General features: G+C 51.5%; 2 protein-coding genes across 3 annotated transcripts; both read left to right on the top strand.

Annotated features, from left to right (window-relative positions):
- Nucleotides 1-121: 121 nt before the first annotated feature.
- On the top strand, nucleotides 122-7,011 carry LOC112140006 (myc-associated zinc finger protein). Of its 2 annotated transcripts, none has more exons than XM_024262900.2 (8): nucleotides 122-2,030; nucleotides 3,840-3,990; nucleotides 4,232-4,593; nucleotides 4,669-4,925; nucleotides 5,003-5,066; nucleotides 5,253-5,424; nucleotides 5,727-6,141; nucleotides 6,577-7,011. In XM_024262900.2, exons 1-7 carry the CDS (start codon nucleotides 1,998-2,000, stop codon nucleotides 6,050-6,052), a joined length of 1,365 nt encoding a protein of 454 aa, XP_024118668.1. In that variant the 5' UTR covers nucleotides 122-1,997; the 3' UTR covers nucleotides 6,053-6,141; nucleotides 6,577-7,011. The 2 variants fall into 2 exon arrangements, with proteins under 2 accessions (XP_024118668.1, XP_024118669.1); XM_024262901.2 differs by having other exon boundaries at nucleotides 6,263-7,011.
- A 394-nt stretch (nucleotides 7,012-7,405) lies between these two features.
- On the top strand, nucleotides 7,406-15,319 carry nlk1 (nemo-like kinase, type 1). The gene is made up of 12 exons (XM_024262866.2): nucleotides 7,406-7,861; nucleotides 8,463-8,872; nucleotides 10,276-10,405; nucleotides 10,486-10,541; nucleotides 10,707-10,813; nucleotides 10,896-10,981; nucleotides 11,053-11,262; nucleotides 11,684-11,785; nucleotides 11,894-11,980; nucleotides 12,067-12,265; nucleotides 12,331-12,424; nucleotides 12,666-15,319. The coding sequence occupies exons 2-12, from the start codon at nucleotides 8,565-8,567 to the stop codon at nucleotides 12,712-12,714; spliced, it is 1,428 nt and encodes a 475-aa protein (XP_024118634.1). The 5' UTR covers nucleotides 7,406-7,861; nucleotides 8,463-8,564; the 3' UTR covers nucleotides 12,715-15,319.
- Nucleotides 15,320-17,911: the final 2,592 nt, after the last annotated feature.

Below are 17,911 nucleotides of genomic sequence, written 5' to 3'. Positions count from 1 at the left end.
TGTAGTTTCATGCTGAAGATGGGAAAAAAGATAAAACGGGTCGTAAAGGCGGTTTGGGTTCAGGAGCTGCAGGAAGGTCGTCCTGATGACAACAACACAACGGAAGTCTGCAGGAAGAACTTCCTGTGCAGACAAACATGACGAACTCGACAGGTGAAGCCGTCAGAGACCAGCTCTCAGAGAACACCTGGTGTGGAGGCGGAGCTTCACGGTGAAGCCGTTCTGTTCGTCAGCATCACAAACGATCCTTTGAGCTTCATGTAACACATTTAAGCAAATTCTGGAAGGAGTCTGAGTTACCTGTGGAGTCACACCTGGTTGGGGGGAGGGGTCATTTATAGAGCGACACTTTCATGATTTTATTGAATATTTTCTTTTTACGACAATAAAATCTATAGCAGTTTCATGGTTGACCTTTATGTTGATGAAAGGCTGAATAGTGTTGTTTCCTCTGGTTCTGTTGGGTCTTCGGGACACTTTAGACCCGGGTCTGATTTGCTGTGAAAGGTTCTCACTTCATGGACCCAAAACTTTAATTATTGCATTTATAAAGACCCAAATATTTATAAACATTTATAAAAACTCAAATATTAATAAACATTTATAAAAACTCAAGTACAGGGTTGTGTCAGGAAGGGCATCCGGCGTAAACTCTGCCAAATCACGGCTGGTGCTGTTACGCTGTGGTGACCCCGAAAGGGATAAGCCGAAAGGTGAACGAACATTTATAAAAACCCAGCCTGTTCATCATTTTAAAACACGTGGTTCCTTCAGGGAGTCTCAGCTATATTTTTATTCAATTTAACAGATCTTAAGATTATTTATATTTTTCCTGTTAGTTTTTTGTAAATATTAAAGTCATTAATGCCAAACATGACTGCTATTTTTGTCTCCGATTATTTTTATTTTATTTTTTTAACTTAGTTCTGATTTAATCTTTTTATTTATTTTTTTACATAATTTTTCATGACAGAGAACTTTATTAGAACAAATGTTTGATCTGTTTACAGACCTTAGTGATGACGTCACGTTGCGGATTTTTTTTTTTTTTTAATAAAAAATTTCCACTTCATTGTGATTAAATGACATGTTAACTGATTTTCGCGCGCGGCAGCTGACGCCGGAAGAACCGTGACCGTGTTTGTGAGGTTCGGTCCGGGACGGACGTCACGTTCGGTTCGGCTCCATCCAGCGGTTGCACCTGCGCGGATCGTTACCTTTAAGATGCTCCGGGATAAAGCCCGGTTTACATGAACCCGGCACCATTTTAGCCGGGAGCGCCGCCATCGCGGTTCGGTCCGTTCGGTGTCCTCGCGGTTCGGGTCGACTCGAGTCCTGAACGGACGGATTTGGTTTTCTGTCGGCCCACCGGGAGGAGGCGGCGGGGGCGAGAGGCACGGCGGCGCGCGGGCCTGCGAGGAGGGAGCACGCGCCAAGCGCTTTCCCTTTAAAGCGGAGAGGGACAGAGGGGGCGAAGAGGAGTTAAAAAAAAAGGAACGAGTCGGGGAGGGAGGGCGAGAGGAGCCGCTTTGAAAAAAACAGAAACATGTCATCCCGCCGATTCAAACGCCGAGGCGGAGCCACGGACCGCGCGCGGCCTGGAGCCCTCTAGCGAGGGGGAGCGCTCTACGCAACACCGAGGCTTCGACTCCCCCGCGCGGCCTTCAGGGTCCGCCGGGAATGAAGGCGTCCGGGACCGCAGCGGGACATGACGGCACGTCCCGCCCGCCCATCCGCACTCGCGCCGGCCGCCACTTTTCACCGGAGTTTTCCATTTTAAGTTGTATTAAAACGACGTCCGCCATGGCGCCAGGCCGTTTGCCGCCTTTCCAGAAGCATCTGCGCGGCGTCACATCAAAGCCTTTTTAATTGGAGCCAGAGTCCGCGCGCTTCCCGCCACACCGACCGAACCGAGCAGGTGCACGGCCGCCGCGGGCCTCGGGCAGCGCTTCCCCGCGGTCCTCCTCCCTCCCTCCCCCTCTGCGGGCCCGGGCGGGATGGACACCTCCTGGAGCAATTTCCTCTTTCAGGTGAGCGGGGGTTGGGGGGAGGGGGGGAGGTCACGCAGGGTTCAGGGGAAGCGGTTGGTTTATGATAGGTTCAGTTCACGGTGGGGGGCGGGGGGCACGCGCGCAGGTTTCTGGGGTTCTGCAGGGAGCTGTTCTGGGCCCCCCAGCTTCATCCTCCAATACTGGGAGATACTTGGTTGTTTATGGAGTAAATGTTAGTGTCTTCGGTGTCTCCCAGCAGCCATTGCGTTTCATAGAAGCTTCAGGAGCTCTGATCCCAAACCTGACTCTGCTCCAGATCTTCTGGAGATCAGAGATCAACCGGACGGGAAATGAGGCCAAACCGTTGACAGTATCAGAAAACTGGACCAACATTAATTCAGTCAATGTTTTTTGCTATAGGGATGCTGCCATGTTGGAGCCAGACGTTGTCACTGAGCAGTGATTGGTCCGAGTCGATTTGAGTCATTGTTTCCATGGCAACCGCTCTCAATCAGGAGTGAGCCTGTTGTAAGGCCACACCCCTTCCACTTGAAAGCAGGGCTACATGAAATCTGTCTGGTTTCTAGCGTTGAATGAGGGGCGCAGAAGGCTCCGCCTACTTTTAACTGAGGCAGCTGATTGGTCCGTTTATATCCTGAATGATTTGAACTGAAGAACAAATATTGGTTATTCTGAGCAGCAGAATGAGTAACAGCTGTTTAGTTCTCTATAGAACTCTGAGATTTTGGGTACTTCCTGTTTGGAACACCAGGGGGGCGGGGCCACTCTGTCCAGTCCTCATGTACAGTCACGGGTCCAAACCCCCATTTGACTGACATGATGAATCCTCCAGAAGCTGTGCTGATGTTTCCGTGTTTGACCTCGTTTTTACTCTTCTTCACATCAAAGGAACAACTCTGGAGATAAACGTTCCTGCTGGAGAACTTCATCCAGTTAGAACCTTTCAGTCCTTTTTAGGTCATAGAAGCATTTCTCTTCACATGCGTTGAGTTCATTTGGATGTCGCTCACAGCTGCTGTTGGTGTCACATGACTCTTCAGATTCCGTATTTCACGGTTTGGTTTCATAAACTGAAAATGAGCCGCGGTTGATTTGGAGCGACGCCGCTGCAGGTTTCCTGCCTGACTGTGATGAATAGCAAGCAAGTTTATTTATAAAGCACAATTCCTACCCAAGGCAATTCAAAGTGCTGTACAAAAACAATTAAAAAATCACATAAGGAAACAAAAATCTATTGATAAAACACAAGTAAAATCATAAAAGTCAACAAGATTAAAATTCAGAATCTTAAAATATTAAAAACATACACATAAAATAGTTCCCATTTTAAAACACATTGCTAAATAAAAACGTTTTCATCTTGGATTTGAACATTTTCAGACTTGTGGCATGTCTCACATTTTCAGGGAGATTGTTCCAAACCTTTGAAGAGAAGTGCTGAAAGGCTCCCTCACCATGTTTAGTTTTAATTTTTGGAACCTGAAGAAGAGCTCTACCTGAGCTTCGCAGATTTCGGGATGGGTTATAAGAAATGAGCATATCGGTAATGTACTTGGGTGCTAGGCCGTGGAGAGACTTATAAACAATCAGAGCTGCTTTAAACTCGATTCTCTGAGCGACAGGAAGCCAGTGCAAAGACCTCAAAACTGGAACCAGTTCCTCTGTCTGCCCTGGGGGGGGGCACTTCCCGCCTCTTTTATGAGCAACAGATCTAAAACCGAGGCTTAGATCCAGTCTGAGGTTCTGCTGGGCCTCAGGCCTGAAGGTGTTTGGGCTGCAGCGGTTTTACGCGTCAGTGACATCATCACAGATCTGTCTCTCCTGCAGACGGCGCCGACTCAGAACCAGCCGGAGACGCCGCTGCAGGCCGAGCTGCTGCCGGAGCTGACCGGCCCGGCTCAGAGTCCTCCGGAGGAGCACATCGTGGCGCCGCCGTCCACCGTGGACACGGCCGCCCTGAGCGAGGAGCCTCTGCAGGGTGAGGAGCAAAGGGAATCCACACATTTACCAAAATAAAAGCCTTTTAAAAACCATAAATACTTCTGGTTGATTTTGAAAGAACGGTGAAGATGTTTCTAAAAACCAAGTCGAGTCGATGCATGGTCCGAGTCTTTGCCTTTGCATTCAGGTTTTCTTTAAAAGAACGTCCTGATCGTTCCGTCTTTTTCTAGTGTTTTAACTCTAAGACGTAACTCGCCGTCTTTGCTGCCTTCCATCAGTCAAGCCGCTCGCCAAACCCATCCGCCCCGCCCACATCTGCGCCACCTGCAACAAGGAGTTCAAGAACAGCTACAACCTGCGGCGCCACCAGTCCGTGCACACGGGCATCAAGATGAAGGACCGGGCGGCGCGGGAGAAGGAGGACGTGGCCAAGGCGGCGCGGCTGGAGAAGCCCACCATCCCGCTGTCCCTCCTCCAGCTCACCCTGCCCCCGCAGCCCGCCGCCGAGGGCCTGCCCCAGCCCAGCCAGCTCGCCACCCAGGACGGCCAGCACATCGCCGTGTCCATCGCCCCAGCAACCGTTGCCATGGCGGCGCCGCAGCCCATCCAGGCGGTGGTGGTGGTGGGCTCCATGGAGCAGGTGGGTCCTGACAGAAGTCTCCGTCGCTGAGGTGCAGCGGCGCTCTTCCTCACCTAAACTTCAGCTCTCCCCCAGAACCCCAACCCCCTCCCCCTCCCCAACACCAACCAGGTGAGGAAGAACCACGCCTGCGAGGCCTGCGGGAAGGCCTTCCGGGACGTGTACCACCTGAACCGCCACCGGCTGTCCCACTCGGACGAGAAGCCGTACTCCTGCCCCATCTGCCAGCAGCGCTTCAAGAGGAAAGACCGCATGAGTTACCACGTGCGCTCGCACCAGGGCGGCGTGGAGAAGCCCTACATCTGTCCACACTGCGCCAAGGCCTTCTCCAGGTGCACATCCTCTCACCTGTTCCCGTTTTACCGCCGCTGGCTTCGATGAATGGATTTAACCTGAGCTTCTGTTCCAGGCCGGATCACCTGAACTCCCACGTCCGGCAGGTTCACTCCACAGAGCGGCCCTTCAAATGCACGGTAAGGTCAGCAGATGAAAACAGTCAGAAACCGTTCTAGTAAATCACTGATGATGTTTTAGGATCGGCACAGAAAAATCTCAACCCCAGAATGTGTCATTTCCTCCGTCTCTTCTCTTCACTCTGTGGTTTCAGTTTGACTCTGTGGGTTTTCTCCTCTTAAGCTCCTCCTCCTCTCCCTCTGCAGACGTGCACGTCAGCGTTTGCCACGCGGGACCGCCTCCGTGCACACCTGATCCGCCACGAGGAGAAGGTGCCGTGTCACATCTGCGGGAAGCTGCTGTCGGCGGCGTACATCACCGACCACATGAGAGTCCACAACCAGTCGCAGCATCACTCCTGCCACCTCTGCAACCGCAGTAAGACTGCAGTCACATGACCCGTCACATGACCCGTCACATGACCCACAGAGGCCTACCAGCTTCACACTCACTGAGCTACACTGATGTCACTCTCATCCTTTGCAAAAAAGTCGTGTCTCAAAGTAGTTCCTCCTCCAAAGTGGAATCATTTCCTGCATTTTTGATCTAAAGTTTCATCATTTTCTGCAGCGTTTCATCAAATGTTGCGTTGATATCTGGATCTTTTGATCAAAAGTTGCATCATCTCCCGCGGCGTTGGATCCTCGGTCCCGCCTTCACCCGTGTCTTCCGTGTTGCAGGCTTCACCACGCTCACATACCTGCGGGTCCACGCCCAGAAGCACCACGGACAGGAGTGGAAGGAGAGCGGGGGGGCCCGCGGCGGCTTCGGCGGGACAGGGGCCGGAGGGGTGTTGCTTTGCCAGCTGTGTGGCGTCCAGTGCAAGACGGCCACCCAGCTGCAGGGTCACATGGGCACCCACGCCCAGCAAGGCGAGCCCAACCCCGACCCGACCAGCGCGGCGCCGGTGGGATCCACCAGCGTGGCCGTCACCGTCTCCAGCACCAGCGCAGTGGGACTGCTGGTTACTGACTGCTCCAGTATCGCCCCCCAGCCTCACAGCTAGCACGCTGGGGGGGCGCTGGGGTCGTGGGTGGGGTGGGGCTCGGGCAGCGGATGGGGTGAGAAGAGGAGGAGACGCAGCAGGAGGTCCAGGTGAGGAAACATGTCAGGTGATCGGTACCGGAGTCTGGTTTGTTGGGCCTGATGGTTCGGTTCTAACCCCTCAAACACAGCTCTGCAGACCACACAGAGAGCTCTGCTCGTTCACTCGAAGATGAGGGTGAACAGGTGAACAGGTGAACAGGTGTGCTGCTGCATGGAGGGGGCGGCCTCTTGGTTCAGTAGGGGCTGTGTTGGGGGAGCAGAACCGTCCTCCTGTGATCCGGCCCGGCTGAAAGTCTTTTCTGTTCTGGAGTTCTCCCTCCGGTTCTGCTGACCCGTCCAGCAGCAGCAGCTTCAGGTCCAGACAGCAAAGTCCAGACAGAACACGAATGTTTGGACGACACCTGAACGACCCGTGCTGAGGCACGGAGGTGGAGGGCTGATGATGTGGGCTGCTCGTGTTCTGAACTCGGTGTTCTCCTGCAGGAGCGGCGACGGCGTCTGCGCCCCGCAGAGGTCCGACTGTAGGCCGGGTGGAGGCTCCCTGGACCGCTGAACCATCTCTGGATCTGCCTGGAACGCGGTCAGAACGGACCGGACTCGATGACCAAGAACTTTGTCCGATTCAGCAGAACTGGAGCGTGGTTTCGCAGTAGCTGCTCTGTTTCGTTTCTCCTCTGGTAGTTTGGTAGAGCCGTCTGTTCTTCATATCAGTGTTTGTTTATGATCATGAAGTCGACCTGATTTGTTGTCTTTTATTTTGGCGGGACTTTTGGAGCGGGGCGGCGGTCCGTTTCTCAGAGGACATTTCTGCAGACGGCCCGTCTGTACCCGTGGACTCTTCTGTGCATATTGATTGTACCGATCAGTGCGAAGCACGTCGTTACTATGACTGTATTAAAGGCAGTAAAATGCATGAGAGCATCCGGCCTGACAGCTTCTGTGTCCACGAGCGGAGAATAACAGGTGAGTTTCTGAACAGCGCCGCCTGCTGGCCATGAGGCGCACTGTCTCCCTCAGCTGGAGTTGTGTATTTCTGTGTTTTCATCTTTTCCATCAGGAATGAAGGTTTTTGTAGCATTTTAATGTGTTCACATTCATATGGAAAAACATATTCTCATTCTGTTATTTATTTTTACCATTTAACCTTTTATTTTTGATCCAAATTGTTGGTTTTATTGCAAAAAAAATATCAGATACAAACACTCGACAGTTTTATCAAATATTCGGTGTTCTCCCCTGTGGGGGGCTCGTGCCCATCCCCGCGCGCCCGTTCCTGCCTGCAGGCTCCAGGTGTCACTTTGTGTCTAATGTCTCATTTGCGTTCTGATGTATACTTTTTTTGTCCGGTGCTACGGAACCGGACGCCTCTGCTCCCGGTCCAGCGGTTCGGGACCTGCAGAACTCGTTCACATTGTTTACAGCGCGCCCCTCCCCCACCGGCTCCCAGGCTCCTCCCACTCCCCCGCTAGCTTTAGCCGTCGCTGGAAGAAATGGTCGGAACCGCCGTCCGGCTGAATACAAAATGAAGTTTTAGAGCTCGCTGGACGAGCGTCCGTCCCGCTCTTTCCGCAGGAGGGAATCGAACTCTGACATTTACAAACAAAGATGGCGCTCTGGCGGGCTAATGCGCGGCTAGCCTCCTGGCTACAGCTCTGAGCTAGCTAGCCGGCTAGCTCCGGGTGAGCCGGGTCGTCGAGGGTCCAGTTCGGCCGGTTTCGCCTCTCGTGTCGGTTTTTGTGCCATGTCAGCAGCCGTTTCACGGAGCCAGGTGGGTACGCGGCTGTCCCGGTGGTTTTCCCGGTTTTCCCGATTATTTAGGTCAGCTCCGCGACGGGCGCTGGTTATGTGGGTCACAGATAAACTGCAGGTTTACGTCTCTGATAAATTCACTCGATGTTTTGTTGACGAAATCCGGACTAAATTCCGTGGAGTGTCCGGTTTGACTCCTGAACGTGAATGTATTTCGTTATTAGCCGAAATTGTTTGTTTTGTTGATCGAAGCTAACTAGTCTCACTAGTCAAACTGTTTATCTCCGGGGTTCATTAGCGGTTCGGCCGTTTTGTTTTCTGGGTTTCATAACAGAACCGAGCTCTGTTTGGGTGTAGCGACGGGTTCTGCATCGCCTCAGATTTCTGGACCGGATGTAAATGTCTGAATGTTTCCCTCTGAACGCGGCGCTGCTTCATTTTCTGATTGTTCGGATTGAAGCTCGTCTGCCGGCCGTCGTTGTGTAATGTTGTCCGGATCTGGAGTTTAATCAAACGCGGTGATGGCAGACTTTTATTTTGTAGGAGTCGGCCACACGAATGACCGGGGTGCTGAATTCCGCGTTACACCTCCCGCTGATCCGAGTGTTCTGTCCCCGCAGGAAGCCGATGGGTCCTGCTGAGTGACGAGCGCGGCTCGCCGGCAGCAGGAGCTCGGTGCCGCCCGCTGGAGGCGGTCCGGTTCGGGTCTCGGTGCCGGGAGGATGGCCTTTCACGGCGCCGGCAGGCAGACCGTCTGTGGAGACCTGTTTCCGGGCTCGGAGCTCGGTCACAAGTATTTCTGCGTCAGCTCCTCGTGCGGGGCTCCGTCCACGGGCCTCAGCGCCACGCCGTGCCTGACCGGACCCACCGCCCCGGCGGGGACCCCGCGCCACCCCACCGCGCTGGGGGGCAGCGCCGGCGGGGGAGCGGCGGTCCCGCAGCCCTTCAGCAACCCGGCCAGCGAGGTGCCCAGCCCGGCCGAGATGGAACCGGACCGGCCCATTGGATACGGCGCGTTCGGGGTGGTTTGGTAAGTCTGGTACCGTGCCGGGAACATCTCACGTCGTCACTCTTTCTCGGGGGGGGGGGTCTGGGACAGAACAGGTGAGTCTCTCAGATACAGGTGATTTACCTGCTTCTTCCGGATCCTGGATGACAGAAATACAGATTCTCTGAAATCAAAGTTGTTATAGTTTGATTTCAGATAAATAGATATATTTTTATTAGAGACCCAGAGCTCATTTTGATTTAACATCTACCTGTGTGTGTTTGGGGGGGGTGACTGAAACCTTTGGGGGCTCAGCAGCATGCAGAGAAAATCTTTCTGAAACTTTATTGAAACAGCCTCTTTGATGAAACCTGTGGACCCGAGTCGACCCGACCAGAACCTGTAGTTTTTGTGGCTTCTTGAACCTGAAGCGTGCCTACTGACCCAATCACACGTTTTTGATTTATAATCTGGTTCCGAAGGAAGTTTTATTTTGAAAATCTACTGGTTTCTCCCAAAATCCATCCTCTACTTTCTGAAGCCAACAAAGTTAGCAAAAACAAACTTATTTGGAAAACTTCCTTTTGACAGAAAAGATTTAGAGAGGAAACAGAAGAGCCCTCGACTTCAAAATAAAAGACATCTGCATTTATCTGAGTCTTTCCTCCAAATAGGCATTTATTGAGGCAGTTGTTCCCCAGACCATAATAATATGTTCATCAACCGTTGTCCAGACGATACATACTGTGTGGGTGTCTGTTGTGCTATTTTTCTTCTCTAGTTTTAATTTGATGTTTTTTTTTTTTTTTAATTGCTGAATTTTTGCACAAAACATTGTTTTTATACTAAGAAACTTGAAACTTTTTTGCACTTTAAAAAATGTTTCTCATTTGTAACTATTGAGTTACATTTTAATAAAAAAAGACGTCTGAGAAAAGTAAGTAATGACATTTTTTTTTCAGAGAATAAAGAAATAAATACTTTATCGTGGTATGTTGTGAAATAAAACAGTTTAAGTCATGATATAGTTTTTTTCTTTATCAACCAGCACTACGGTTGTCTAACGTTGTGAAGATGCTGCTAATAAAGTTGTTCAAACAGGTGATTGTCATTTATGATGTTTAGACAATACCAGTTTTAGTGAATGTTTTTTATTTGTATTTATCCGTCACACTTTAGGAGTCGTACGAGGTTGAAGTTGGGATCAGATTGTGTTTTAGCTTCTACTTTGACACTTTAAACTGTAGATCACATTTCATTGGTTTCTACAGAAGATCCAGAGAACAAATGTAGTTTAAAGCAGAGATTCTAGAATGAAGATCAAATTTATCCTGAACTGGAGGCTCAAATCAGACGCTTACTTCGGCGTGGTACAGGCCAGTCTGTGAAAACCGGTCCACAAATCTCAGCTGAACCTGGTTCTGACGGCTGGTTCTGGTCGGCAGGTCCGTGACGGATCCTCGTGACGGTCGGAAGGTGGCCTTGAAGAAGATGCCCAACGTCTTCCAGAACCTGGTCTCCTGTAAGAGGGTCTTCAGAGAGCTGAGGATGCTGTGCTTCTTCAAACACGACAACGTAAGACGGCACAGAACTTCTGGAACCAGTCCTGTTTGGTGGATCAGAACCGAGCCTGTGCTGTTTGTGGATCTCTGCAGGTTCTGTCGGCTCTGGACATCCTGCAGCCTCCACAGATCGACTGCTTTGAGGAGATGTATCCTTTCTGACCCGCTGATGGCGTCTGCTCTGTGACCGGCTGCGGCTGCGCAGCTGCCGCATGTGTAGCAGGCGGTTCTCACTGCCGCGTGTGCAGAACCCCCTCGGGTTCTTCCGTAGGCGGAGTCGTGCTTCTGTTTCCCTTGACTGGGCCGCCTGGCAGATACGTGATCACGGAGCTGATGCAGAGCGACCTCCACAAAGTCATCGTGTCTCCTCAGCCGCTCACCACCGACCACATCAAGGTCTTCCTGTACCAGATCCTCCGAGGTCAGACGCTTTCTGGAGGCCGTGTTTACAGTCTTCAGACGAGAACCTGAACCCAAACTGAGCTGTGGTTCTGTGTGTCCAGGTCTGAAGTACCTGCACTCGGCGGGTATTCTGCACCGCGACATCAAACCCGGGAACCTGCTGGTCAACAGTAACTGCCTGCTGAAGGTGACGCTCTTTTCTGCCGACGCTCTTCCCGCCAGGAACGCTTTGCTCCACCTTCTTCTGTCTCCGCCCAGATCTGCGACTTTGGGCTGGCGCGCGTGGAGGAGCCGGACCAGTCGCGTCACATGACCCAGGAGGTGGTGACGCAGTACTACAGGGCGCCGGAGGTGCTGATGGGCTGCCGGCACTACGGCTCGGCCATCGACGTGTGGTCGGTGGGCTGCATCTTCGCCGAGCTGCTGGGGAGGAGGATCCTCTTCCAGGCTCAGAGCCCCATCCAGCAGGTGAGGCAAGCCCCGCCCCCATTCAATAGGTGAGACTAGACCCCCACCCCCCACCGCAATACAGCAGGTGTGACTAGAACCCCCTCCAGTAGGTGAGACTAGGAACCCCCACCCCCTACTGATGTGGGCGAGGCCACACACCCTCCCCCTCCTGAGGTGAGGCCTGACTCCTCCCCTTCCAGGTATCTTCCCCGATTCAGAGAAACAGAACTTCAGAGGAGCTTCCTGTCACCTATGGGGGGGGTGCAGCTGCTTGACGTCTGGTACGTCAGAGAAACGTCGCGCCGTGTGTGGGCGGAGCTTAAGGCTTCAGCCTTCCAGCTGTTGTCGTTAACGTCTCTGAGCTGCTTGGTTCTGGTTCTATTGGACCTTCAGTGCTTCGGGACGGTTCTGTGAAAACCCGCCTATCTCTCTGCTGCAGCTCGACCTGATCACCGACCTGCTGGGGACTCCGCCCCTTTCAGCCCTGGCGTCGGCCTGCGAGGGCGCCCGGGCCCACATCCTGCGGGGGCCCCACAAACCGGTAAGCTCGGTTCTGACAGTGTTTCCAGCACGACCAGCTGCGGCGCTGCTGTAAATGTCCGGAAGCTCCGCCCCCCGGCAGGTTTCAGATTCCGTCTCTGCTCCTCAGCCGTCCCTGTCGGTGCTCTACATGCTGTCGGACGGAGCCACGCACGAGGCCGTGCACCTGCTGTGCCGCATGCTGGTCTTCGACCCGGTCAGTCCCCGCCCCTTCCCGCCGTTCTGTCCCTGTGGTGGAGGGGCGTGGCCGTGACGCCTCGCCGCTCTTCTCTTCCCCTTCAGGCCAAGAGGATCTCGGGCAGCGACGCGCTGTCCCACCCGTACCTGGACGAGGGCCGGCTGCGCTACCACACCTGCATGTGCCAGTGCTGCTACTCCGTCCCCAGTGGGCGGGTCTACACGCGCGACTTCGAGCCGGTGGCGGAGCGGCCGTTCAGCCACAGCTACGAGAACAGCCTGCTGTCGGTGTGGCAGGGCAAAGGTAGAGCGCTCGCGAGTGTGAGGTGTGAGAGGTTTGAGCTGAGCTGTGCCGCTCTTCTGCCGCAGAGCTGATCCACCGCTTCATCACGGAGCACCAGCAGGGCAAGCGAGTGCCGCTCTGCATCAACCCGCAGAGCGCCGCCTTCAAGACCTTCATCAGGTGAGGCAGAGGAGGACGGGCGGAGTCTGCAGCACAGACGCTCCACCAGAGCTGATAGTCTAAGAACTACAACTTTATTGTTCCATGACGGTCCTGCATGTTTCTGCAACGTAAAACTTTATTTAACCTGTTAGCAGTTTACAAACAGCTGACTGGCTTTGTGGAGGTAAAATGATGACCCCCCCCAGCTGCAGTCTGTCAGCCGTTCCTGAGAATGAACTGGTTCTGGTTCTGTCCTCAGGTCCACGGCGTGGCACTCCTCCAAGGTGTCTCGGAAGGAGGAGAGATGAAGGTCCTGAGGAGGATCCCCATCCACGAGCAAGACTTTTTTTTTTTTTTCCCTCCTCTGTCTAAAGGGGAAATGACCTGCCCAACAAGCCCCGCCCCCTGACAGTCACCCCACCCACTTTTAATTTATATTTTGGCGATTTGAGTGAAAATGTTTGACAGGAACTCGAGGTTTTCTCAGACGCTTGAAGGAAAAGATGCTGTTATAGGACTGGACTCTGCAGGACTCAGACCTGGACTCTGGACCGGACCGGGCCGGGCCGGGCTTCCAGCAGAGACGTTGGTCACTTTTCTGTTGCTGCGTCTGTGAAGTCGATCCAGCCGCGGCCCCCCGGGCTGAGCCGACGCTCAGTTGCCAACATGCTTGGGATCATGTGACCACCCAAACGCCACAAAGGGTTTTTGTTTCCTCAGCATTCAGCTGCATAACTCACTGTGTTCTCGCCGTGGCGGCGTTCTCGATGGTTGCCTAGACGACAGATGTAGCAGCCTTGACCAGCCGGTCATTATCGTTGTGGTCCAGGATCAGATGTTCCTGCAGTTTTATTCTGAAAATCCTAACAGGAAGAGCTGCTTAACTGAGCGGAAGTGAAGTTCTGCTGAGATGAAGCCAAACTGATGGAGCGGCGGCTTCTTCTGCGCTCCGCTTTGAACGCGGCGTTTCTCTGCTCGTTTGACGGCGTTTCCGTCACCTCTGCCGGTCCGGTTACCTCAAACCCTCTGTAATAAAGACACGAGCTCCTGGGCGGAGCTTCTGTCCCGGAGCGCCCCCTGCAACCTTAACGCCATTCCTCCGGACTCTACTTACCTCGAAGTCGCTCCTGCGTCGGCGCGGCGAGCGTTTGACGGAAGGAAGGATGTTGTTGGTGAAATGCTGCTGTTGTTTGTGTTTAGTTTAAGGCTCAGGTGTCCCGCTGTAGAACTGTAGAAACTGTAAAGCCACGCCCACATCCCGGTTCTGACGGTCCAGCTTCCAAACCCGTGCTTTTTCACCAGAACCGAAGGCTTCAGCTCCAGAACTGAAGGTTCCTCCAGCCGTCCTCCGAGTTCACAAGCTAACGGATCCGGTTCTGCTGAGGAGCAGAACTCCATCAATTCTGAACCTAAAAACATTTTGACCCATCACTCGGTTCTGGTGGGTTCATCGGGGCAGTTTCCTCTAAACACGAATGTTTCTGAACCATGCTGCTAAGTTAGCATGAGTTAGCCGCTGCAGCCAAACTGTTAGCTTTAGCCAATCATCCGTTAGCTTAACTGCTAAAACAAACCAGTTAGCAATAATCATTCTGACTCCAGCGGACGATGCTTTTAGAGTAACATCCGAAAAATGATCTTACCCAGAATTCTTGTCTCAGAAAAGATGTTTTAGTCACTAAAACGTTTTCTCAAACTAATATTTTACTGTTAAAAAGTTTCCTGATAAAATAATTCTTCCTAAGACAGAAAATACTTTTTCCTTTCTCCAGACTTTTGCAGTTTGAATACTTAGCGTAGCTAACAGGAAGTAGCTGTTATGCTAATGAATGCTAACCTTAGTTAGCATAACTTCAGCTAAGTGAGGTTTTTGTTGTTGCCGTTAGTCTCCGATGAGTTCTGGTTGTGATCTGAGGTGATCCACCAATATCTCTGGTTGGAGGTTTGGGTCAGAATCCAGAGCCGGTTTCAGAGATCCAGGTTCTGCAGAGTCTGAAAACGGATCCAGAGAAATGAGTTAATATTTGTGGCGATGTTTGGAACTCTGAGGTTTCTGGGTTCCAGATTGTCATGATCTGAAATGGGGATCAGGTTCTGGTTCTGGTGGTTCGGATCTGTTACAGATTCGGGATTGTCAGCATATTCTGAACTTCTGACGTCCTGAAAGTTCAGAAAGGTTTTTAAAGATGAGACTAATCTGACCGGGCCTCTCCTGACCCGCTTACAGAAGAACCTGGAACTTTGGACGAAACCGGCTCTGGTACCAGAACTTGGGTCTGGTACCAGAACCCTGCTCTTAATTCGTTACCGTGAAAAGAACCAGTTCTGAATGGAGCTCTTCAGGCTGGAGGATAGCTCTGGAGGAACCTTCAGCTTCTGGAGCAGCTGGGTCAGTTTGGACCCCAGTAGGCGGGTCCTGTTGGCCCGTGCTCGTGTAAATTGATTCCTGTGAGAGCGCCGGCGTGAGCGCTGACGGCGTGGGTTCCTGGTTTTAGTTTAGCTGTGATCCGGTCAGACCCGGTTCCAGGAGACCGTTCCGGGTTCTTTCCCTTAAACACATTTTCTGGCGCTGATCATGTTGAGCCCCACATTTCTCCAGGCTCCGCCCCCTCCTTGCTAGTGAGGTCGGCAGCAGCTGGACCTGATCTACCTGTCAGGTTTTCCCGCTCCAGTCCTGGGATCGGCCCCGGCGTCCGCTCGAGCGGGGCGGGCCGGCGTCCGATCGTCTGTAGAGTTTAGATCGTTTCTCCAACAAACTTGATGTTTCTTCTTCTAAATATGATGTTTTGGTCTTTGTTTTAGCTCAAAGGTTTCTGACTTGTGTTCCCAGAAAATACTTGAATTTCTTATCAAATGTTTAGTTAAAGTAGTGAATGACAAACGACTAAGTCAATAAACGGACACTGGACCACAGCCTCAGTCTTCTGTGAGGAGGACGGCGCCGCGCTGTCAGAAAACGCCGCTCTGCAGAAACACCTTCAGTCTGAAGGTTCACCTGTGACCTCTGTGACCTCTGGGATAGGATAACAATCACCGCATGTGATGAGCTGATCTCAGTCCTTCACAGGTGAAAGAGCTTCAAGAGAAAGGTTCAGTTCTACAGAACAGACCATAATAGTGGAAGTCTTTGATGTCAAAACAGAAATCCTGAAGACGACAGGAACACGTCTGATTCAAATCCAACTTTATTTGTATAGAACGTTTCCTGTTACAAACGGTCTAGAATAATGAAATGAATAACAGTAAATCAGTAATGGTTAAGAAAGCAATCATGATCTAAAATAATTAATGCAAACATCCACAAACACTCGGATTATATCCAGTTAGTTAGTAAAATATATGAAGTTCTAGTAAAACATGAACATGTAAAACTTTAGCTTCGCACGGATACGTTGTGACTTCACTGAAAACAAAAGAAAACACATTCTTATACCGATGGTTAAGATGTGTTCTTTACATCCATTCTCCGCATGACCCGATTAGTCGACTATTAAAATAATCGTTTGTAGCAGCTCTATTTCCAATCAGCCAAATGATAACTGGTTCAATTACAGACTATCCTATTACCATGGAATCCACCAATGTGATTCCAGTATGAACCAGGACCTACAGAAGGTGCAGACGTACGTTTGTTTTCAGTTTTCTCAAAGGTTGTAGAGAAAGTGGTTGAGCGGTCATCCTGTCATCAGACCGAGACGGCGTGTTCTCTAGAACCAATGAAATCAGGTCTACACACGCTGCTGTGTCTTTAGACACATTATAGGCTGTCTGTGGGCGGAGCCTCAAGAGTTCTGATGATGGAGACGTTCTGGAACCGTTTGATGGTTCATGGTGATAAACATCTCAACAGGACCAACAGTCGGACCGACTGACACCGAGAGGCTTCGCCATGGAGCACAGGTGTCAAACAAACGAGGCCCGCGGGCCGAAACCGGTCCAGTGAAGGATGTTGGGGGAAAAAAGTAAGTTTCTAACCCAATAATGTTCCAACTTATTTTAAAAAAATTACCCCAATGCGCAATACTGCCACTAGGGGGAGCAAATGAAAAGCAAAACAGGTTCTGTGTTTGGATAAGATGAAAAAATGATTATTATTTTTAGTAAGATGCATTTTATTAGAAATCCATTGTCCTCTCTGAATGAATGTGTAATATTAAGTGATTAACAGCAGAACAACACACGTTCTTCAAACTAATTAACACAATTCCAGTGGATTCCGAAGGAGAAAAGGGAATTTCAGCTTAAATAATTCAAATTTCAACATGTTCAATGGACGTGTTTTGTAAGTAGAGCCCAAAAATGTGCGCAGTGATGGACGAACGTGAGTTTTGAACACATTTCCAGAGACGTTTCATTGGAAATGAACACAAGTTTCCGATGGCGGTGTGATCGGAGCTTCAGAGCTGGACTTCAGTCAACCCTTTAATACTGGAGCTCCATTGTTTATGTTCTTTGATTTGTTGTAACTTTTCAACCGTTAACATGACCAATGTAATTCCAGCGCCAGCCGCTTTCTACTTTCTGGTCCGGCCCGTTTGAGATCAGACGTGTTGAATTTGGTCCCTGAAACGAGATGAGTCTGACGCCCCTGGTAGAGAAAAGCAGCAGCTCCACTAACGAGAACATCCTCGTTCCTCCGAGATCCTGCCGGATCAACCACATCCAAGCTGGAGCCCGACTGACCCTCTCTGGAAGGGTTTTGTCAGGAGGATGAAGGACGATGTCCAGCAAAACGCTACGACCACAGACGCCCCTCTGGACCCCTCCCAGAACTCAGTCCTGGACAGAAAGGTTAGATCACCACGGACAGTCTCTGGTACCCCCAGATCACGTATAGGTATTCTCAGGAGACGAAGGATCTACGGTCTACAGCAGAACTGTTGCAGTCTGGGCCTCGAGGGCCATCTTCCCGCTAGTGTCACTGCTGGTTACCTGGATCAGGTGTATTCCTCCAACGACAACCTACAAGGGCAGATTGGTTGGAAAACATGTGAGACACCAGCCCTCGAGGCCTAAACCAGCCCTCGAGACCTAAACTGGCCCTCGAGGCCTAAACCGACCCTTTGAGGCCTAAACTGACAATCTGAGGCCTAAGCCAGCCCTTCGAAGTCTAAACCGGCCCCCTCGAGGCCTAAACCAGTCCTTCAAAGCCTAAGTTGACCATTTCAGGCCTTAGCCAACCCCTCGAGGCCTAACCCAGCCCTCGATACCTAAGCAGACCCTCTGGGCCTTAACCGACCCTTCGAGGCCTAAACTGGTCCTCGAGGCCTACACCGACCCTCGAGCCCTTAGCTGCCCCTCGAGGCCCAAACCGACCATTGGCTGAAGTTTGACACCTGAAGTCTACAGAGTTTGATTCAGTGTTGAAGACGACTACACCTGAAGGAGGAGGGGAAGCACTACTCTTGACATGAAGTAGGTCACAGGGGTGGCCAACCCTGGTCCTCAAGAGCCTCAACCCTGCCTGTTTTCTAGCTCTCCCTGACCAGCTTGCTGCTGATTAGC

Source organism: Oryzias melastigma, linkage group LG5 (genome assembly GCF_002922805.2).
Source record: "Oryzias melastigma strain HK-1 linkage group LG5, ASM292280v2, whole genome shotgun sequence".
Taxonomy (NCBI): domain Eukaryota; kingdom Metazoa; phylum Chordata; class Actinopteri; order Beloniformes; family Adrianichthyidae; genus Oryzias; species Oryzias melastigma.
This window is presented reverse-complemented; position numbering and strand designations above follow the sequence as displayed.